We start from the raw sequence: 5,080 nt of genomic DNA, 5'->3' as shown, positions 1-5,080 counted from the left end.
TTTTGTTAAATGTGAGCCAAAATCATCACAATTAAAACAACCAAAGACTTAAACTACTTCAGTCTGTGTGCATTGAATTTATTTAATACACAAGTTTCACAATTGGAGGTGACACTGAAATAAATGAACTTTTCCACGACATTCTAATTTATTGAGATGCACCTGTATATATATTTGTTTTTGTTAAATGTGCAAAATTATATAGAGCTGAAATATATAAATCATACATGTCACTAGTGTTACATTGTTTAACTTCTAGTTTACTTCTAGTGTACTTATTCATGGCTGACACTAAAGACTAGAAAAATGGCTGCTAAAATTTCAGCTTTACAATCACAGGAATAAATTACATTTTAAAATATATTAAAATAAAAAAAGTTATTTTAAATTGTAATAATATTTCACAATGTTACTGTTCTTGCTGTATTCTTGATCAAATAAATAGTGAGCATAAAAGCATAAGAGTGAGCCTTCAAAAACATTAGAAAACAAACAAAACAAAAACACTTTTGAACAGAAGTGTGGCTGTGTTAATTTCATGTATTTCATATCATTCCTCTGTCAATTTCTAACATAGAAGTTATTACTTTATGTAATTGTTTCTTTTGTAATTTTGACTCAAGTCAATATTTCATGTTCATTTATTTATTTAGTCAGTAGCCATAACCAGTAACCATAAAAACACATGCAAAAAAAAATCTGTAGATTGTTAAGACCTGGAGGAATGAAAGATGGTGCTGAATGTTCTGCTTCTTCTCACGGATAAAAGACTCAAAGTGCATGACAGCATGTGTGTAGGCTCTGGAGCGGAAGGATGCCTTGGCCAGCACATCCTGAGGAATGCTGTTTAGAAAGGCCACTACACTTTGATACTCACTGCTCTCTGGGCCTAATGGGATGAAGAAAGAGCCAGACTTATTTTAATTTCACTTGAGTTACACACACGATACAGAGCTGAAAAATATAGCTTACATGTTATTTCTGTTGCATTGTTTAGAATAAAATATTTTTATAGAAAAAAATTTCACAGCATAATGAATTGAGTCACATCAGTAGTGTGTTACTGATGCAATTTAAAAATGTGACCCAGGACCACAAAACCAGTCATAAGGGTCAAGTTTTTGAAATTTAGATAAACTAGAAATCTGAAATCTGAATAAATAAGCTTTCCATTGATGTATGGCTTGTTATGATAGGACAATATTTGGCAGAAATACATTTATTTGAAAATCTGGAATCTGAGGGTGCAAAAAAAAAAAAAACTATTGAGAAAATCGCCTTTAAAGTTGTCCAAGTGAAGTTCTTAGCAATGCATATTACTAATCAAAAATTAAGTTTTGATGTACTTATGGTAGAAAAATACAAAAATATCTTCATGGAACATGATCTTTACTTAATGATTTTTGGCATGAAAGAAAAATCGATCATTTTGACCCATACAATGTATTTTTGGCTATTGCTACAAATATACCCGTGCTACTTATGACTGGTTTTGTGCTCCAGGGTCACAAATGATAATATTTAAAGGGAATTGGTGAAAGTAAAATTCAATAAAGAACAAAAGACATATTGCTTATTATCATTCACAATAATGTCAAGACATGAATAAATAATAACCATCAGCTTTTAGGGAAGAAAACAGGACTGAATTAAATCAAAATGTAATCTTGCAAGTGACCTGTGGCTGCAGCTGCTCTCTGGCATGTTTGCCTGGCCTCTTGTTGGTACTCAGACTCTCCAGCTTGTGGCGGGACCACTGAGTGAGGTGGTCCAGCATGGAGAAGACGGTTTGTGTGCTGAGCTGACTCAGACTGGAGGCGTTCTCCTGCAGTCGCATTAACCGCGGGTCACCCTCCTTTAGGACTGCCATCATCTCTTCATTCACCTCCAGGACCCAAACAGAAACACTATTTTAAGCATTTCACTATCTCTTTTACTAGATTTCACTGAGAAAAACTACATGAACAGTTTCCTATCAAAAATTAATAGTGGGTCCTTCCACAGAGCTTGAATTTGTACCTCTCGCTGCTCCTCCTGAGTGCATCCAATCAGCACATAGACCAAAATATGGGGCAGCAGATAGATGGTCACTTTGTAATCATGCTTTATGATATAGCTACAGCAGTTGAACACTTTGCCAGCAAGTTCATGTCTAACCTGAAACACATTAAAAATAAGGTTGAATTAGCCTTTTAGGTATATTTGAGGCTGGAAAAATAGTGGATGTGGACTTACTTTACTGATGAGATATCCTGCCCATGTTGCAGACCAGTCAGAGAATTTGCTTCCACGGCTGGTAAGATATATAGGCTTTTTCAACTTAGACCAGTTCACCACCTTCTGAGAGCTCTTATACCTTTAGATGATTAAAACAAGTCAGTTTTATGAACACTGGATACACAATAAGCAGCAGACAACAAGCCATGCAAAAGTATCATGCCCAACCTGGTATTGAGATGCGGCTCCAGGATTTCCTGAACCTGCTCTGGGAATCTTCTCCATAGACGGCGACCTGGCCTGCCCTCCCGACATTCAAATAATGACAGCAGCTCCTGAAACAGAAGGTTACTGAGTTTAACTATCCTAAAACTTACAACATACTGGTACCACAACATTTATCTGCTGATATTTGAGATTTTTTTAATTGATCAGTATCAGTCGATATCTAGAATTTTAACATGCATGCTCATTTCTACAATTTTTACATTTAGATTACCTTTGCCATCATCTAACGCCCACTTAAAGTTAGTTTTTAAACGCACTATTGATTTAATAGCACTAGCCTGAATGCAGTACTCAATGGTTATCATTTTTCATACTGTACATTATAATGTTGTGATGCCTAAATTCACTTGCAGCATTTCAAAAAAAAAATTGTTTACATTTATTGAGACAAAATGGAATAAAATTGAAATATCAACCATTTATCAGGCCAAACTTTTTTATATAGTTTCATTCTAAGTTTCTACCCATTTCAAGCAAGTAAAAAAATGACTAAATATCTACTTGCTAAATACTTTTAAAATCTCACAAAGGGCATTATCTTTATCATAGCATAGCATATTTACCTGCATGGCGTAAGCCACAGCATCTTGAGCTCTCACATCATCTGCATAGGCTAGAAAGGCTCTGGTCAGCTCTGTCAGTAGTTCATAGGCAAAGTTTGGATCGTCAATCCCACTCTAAAAGCATAAAGACATTATCTTTATTCCGTGCTTAACACTCAGAATGCCTAAAATGCAAAGCTACACACTTAAAACACGATCTTCATGATTCTGCTTGGCACATACAGGAACAAAACTGTCTGAGGAATGTCTTACCACAAATGTTGAGCCAGCTCCCTGAGTGTCAGCGGGTGACAAATCAAGTCGACCGGGATCAATGGCTCCCAACTCCCCCAGGCATTCCCCACACAAAAGCCTGGTTTCAGGATTGACGTCCTGGCAGCCCCGGAGCAACACTGTCACTAACTGAGAGATCACTGGCTCAACCATCTCACTGTCCAAGACATGCTTTAACAGAGCATCCTGTAGAACAAACGAATATACTGTAGATCAACCTTTCAGGCCCTTGATGTGTTTTATTTTAAGCCTCCTTAAAATAAAGATACCTATACGTGTATCTGCAACCAAGCTTCTTATTTATTAAGAGTGAGTCTGACCTGGTTCTTGTATATCATTTCCTTCAGGCTGGTGAGTGCATGGACGCGTACGTCCACATTCTCATGCTGGATGGCCCGCATGGAGAGCTGCAGCGCTGCCTGCATGTCAGTGCTCTTTGAGGTTTGCTGTTGTTGAAGAATTGTGTAGGACCATAGTTATTAAAATTATTTCATTTTGTTGATGTGACCTTTACATTGTTTTGTTTTTTTTGTACTTTGATGAGCTGATTGGTTTGTTTAGGCTGTACCTTACGGTAATCTTGAAGGACCTTGTGAATGTTTTTCAGTTTTGGGTGGTCAGGGAGGAAGTAGATTTCATGAAGAAAGTCTTGCACTTCCTCCCTGAGATAAGAAGATCATGAAAAAAAGATTTTACCAAGGAAAACAAAATGCAAATACATTACAAATTATATTTTCAGTATAATTTATTAGTGTTAAAGTGTGGACGTTAAAATAATTTCTCCTTTAATATTAAAGAGACAATAAATAAAATGGGCTCAGCCAATAGCATGAATTTGGGGTGGCAATATCTATTTGTCCAACTAATGGAGGAGGGGGTGGTGTTCAAACCTGACTGAAAATAATTTTTGCATTGATGACGCTAGTTGTGCAAAAATTACACACTTAACTTTTAAAGGGGTCATATGACGTTGATAAAAAATAACATTATTTTGTGTATTACTATTTGGTGTAATGAAATGTGTTTATGTGGATTAAGGTTCAAAAAACACATTATTTTCCACATATTGTACATTATTGTTTCTCCTCTATGCCCCGCCTTACTGAAACGCGTCGATTTTTACAAAGCTCATCGTTCTGAAAAGCGAGGTGTGCTCCGATTGGCCAGCTATCTAGTGCATTGTGATTGGCTGAATACCTCAAGCGTGTGACGGAAATGTTACGCCCCTTACCATACTGCGATGCCGTGTCCCGGAGCGATGAGACAAAACCAATAAAACTTATTATAAACGAGGCATTTGTTGCATCCAGTGGGGACATAATTACTGATTATAATGACTTATACTGTCTTTTTACGCATTGCGTTGCATCGCGCCGCGTAAACATAAAACCATGTCTGCATTTGTGATCGGAGAAACGACAAACAACAAGCGCAACTCTACACTGCCCAAAACTCGCGTTTGAATCATCAGTGGCAAATCCTTTAAATATGAAAACGTACTTACAGGCTGTGAGTCAGCATTATTTGTCAGCATCATAGACTGTATAGGGTCAGCATGCGCGCCGAAGGGGAAACGGGTTACTGAATTCATCGGAACACCGGCATTGTAGGCTACTCTCCCAGGAAATAGTCCTCGTCCTCCGTAAAATGCGTTGCACACATCTGAATATTTGGTTTGAACTATTCTGGAACAGTGTTGTAAATACAACTTAACCACTGATTTCTAGTCGTGTCCTCTT

At 37.0% G+C, this 5,080-nt stretch overlaps 1 protein-coding gene across 1 annotated transcript in view; it reads right to left on the bottom strand.

Annotated features, from left to right (window-relative positions):
- The window catches only part of LOC107700496 (serine/threonine-protein kinase ATR-like), a 33,538-nt gene that overhangs the window by 15,953 nt on the left and 12,505 nt on the right, over positions 1–5,080 (bottom strand). The window contains 9 exon segments of the mRNA XM_016502170.1: positions 717–889; positions 1,672–1,885; positions 2,020–2,157; positions 2,236–2,356; positions 2,446–2,552; positions 3,069–3,182; positions 3,321–3,527; positions 3,662–3,787; positions 3,910–4,003. Coding sequence (XP_016357656.1) covers positions 717–889; positions 1,672–1,885; positions 2,020–2,157; positions 2,236–2,356; positions 2,446–2,552; positions 3,069–3,182; positions 3,321–3,527; positions 3,662–3,787; positions 3,910–4,003 — 1,294 coding nt within the window.

This window comes from Sinocyclocheilus anshuiensis, unplaced genomic scaffold (genome assembly GCF_001515605.1).
Source record: "Sinocyclocheilus anshuiensis isolate Anshui unplaced genomic scaffold, SAMN03320099.WGS_v1.1 scaffold718, whole genome shotgun sequence".
NCBI classification, from domain to species: Eukaryota; Metazoa; Chordata; class Actinopteri; order Cypriniformes; family Cyprinidae; genus Sinocyclocheilus; species Sinocyclocheilus anshuiensis.
Note: the sequence above shows the minus strand (reverse complement) of the source record. Positions and strands in the feature narration are given on the sequence as shown.